At 64.9% G+C, this 1153-nt stretch overlaps 2 protein-coding genes across 2 annotated transcripts in view; both read left to right on the forward strand.

Annotated features, from left to right (window-relative positions):
• LOC104391803 (perilipin-3-like) overlaps positions 1-911 on the forward strand; it is an 8074-nt gene extending 7163 nt beyond the window's left edge. Inside the window, exon 5 of the mRNA XM_010001513.1 lies at positions 545-911. Within this exon, the coding sequence (XP_009999815.1) occupies positions 545-911 (367 nt within the window). The remainder of the gene's footprint in view (positions 1-544) is intronic.
• A 101-nt stretch (positions 912-1012) lies between these two features.
• LOC104392827 (perilipin-3-like) overlaps positions 1013-1153 on the forward strand; it is a 4538-nt gene continuing 4397 nt past the window's right edge. Inside the window, exon 1 of the mRNA XM_010002631.1 lies at positions 1013-1052. Coding sequence (XP_010000933.1) covers positions 1013-1052 — 40 coding nt within the window. The remainder of the gene's footprint in view (positions 1053-1153) is intronic.

The following is a 1153-nucleotide window of genomic DNA, read 5'->3' on the forward strand; positions in this document are numbered from 1 at the left end:
GTCCATGGAGGACACTGAGCTATGGGGTAGGGCAGCATGTCCATGGAGGACACCAAGCTATGGGGTAGAGCAGCATGTCCATGGAGGACACTGAGCTATGGGGTAGAGCAGCACGTCCATGGAGGACACTGAGCTATGGGGTAGAGCAGCACGTCCATGGAGGACACTGAGCTATGGGGTAGGGCAGCATGTCCATGGAGGACACCGAGCTATGGGGTACGGCAGCATGTCCATGGAGGACACTGAGCTATGGGGTAGGGCAACATGTCCATGGAGGACACCAAGCTATGGGGTAGGGCAGCATGTCCATGGAGGACACTGAGCTATGGGGTAGAGCAGCATGTCCATGGAGGACACTGAGCTATGGGGTGGAGGACCAAGCCCGTGAAGAACACTAAGGCAGGTGACCATGCCCATGGAGGACCCCAAGCTCTGAGGGGTCCAGTCTGTGCCAGGCAGAGGTCACCCCTTCCCCAGGGCCACTGCTGGTGCCTTGCAGGTGGAGGCACGGACACTGGCCATGCTGCGGGGGCTCGTGCACCAGCTCCCCCCACCTGGCCACCAGTGCCCGGGCCTTCCCCAGCAGCGTGCAGGAGACGGCGGGACACGTCCGGCACGGCGTGGAGGGTGTCCAGGCTTCCCTCGCTCGTGCCCATTCCCTCCATGACCTGTCAGACCTGGTGCTAGAGCAGAGCAGAGAGACGGTGACCCGGGCACAGTTGGGCATCGAGGAGCTGCTGGAGTACGTGGGGCAGCACACGCCCCTGCCCTGGCTGGTGGGACCTTTCGCCCCCGTCCTGGTGGAGTATCCAGAGGATGTCCCGGTGGAGATGGCCAAGTGGGAGGGTTGCATCACCGTCGGGGGGTCTCACGAGTTGGCCCCTCCTCCGCAGCTCTGCAGCAATCACTGAGCCTCCCCCCCCCACGCCCCACCCCTGGCACCACCAAACTGGGGGGCGACGCCCACCCACCCACCACAGCCGACCCCGTTCCCCCTGGGGACAAGGTGACGATGGACTCGGTGACCTGGCGTGGGACCCCGGATTGCCTCGGTGGGGACACATTTGGGGAGGGGCCAGTGGCACGTGGAGGACACAGATGTGCCCAGCCGGGGGTCCCGTGGTGCCCCCCCCCCAGGCCCGACAACGCAGGG

Source organism: Chaetura pelagica, unplaced genomic scaffold (assembly GCF_000747805.2).
Source record: "Chaetura pelagica isolate M959 unplaced genomic scaffold, ChaPel_1.0 scaffold1040, whole genome shotgun sequence".
In the NCBI taxonomy this organism is placed as follows: domain Eukaryota; kingdom Metazoa; phylum Chordata; class Aves; order Apodiformes; family Apodidae; genus Chaetura; species Chaetura pelagica.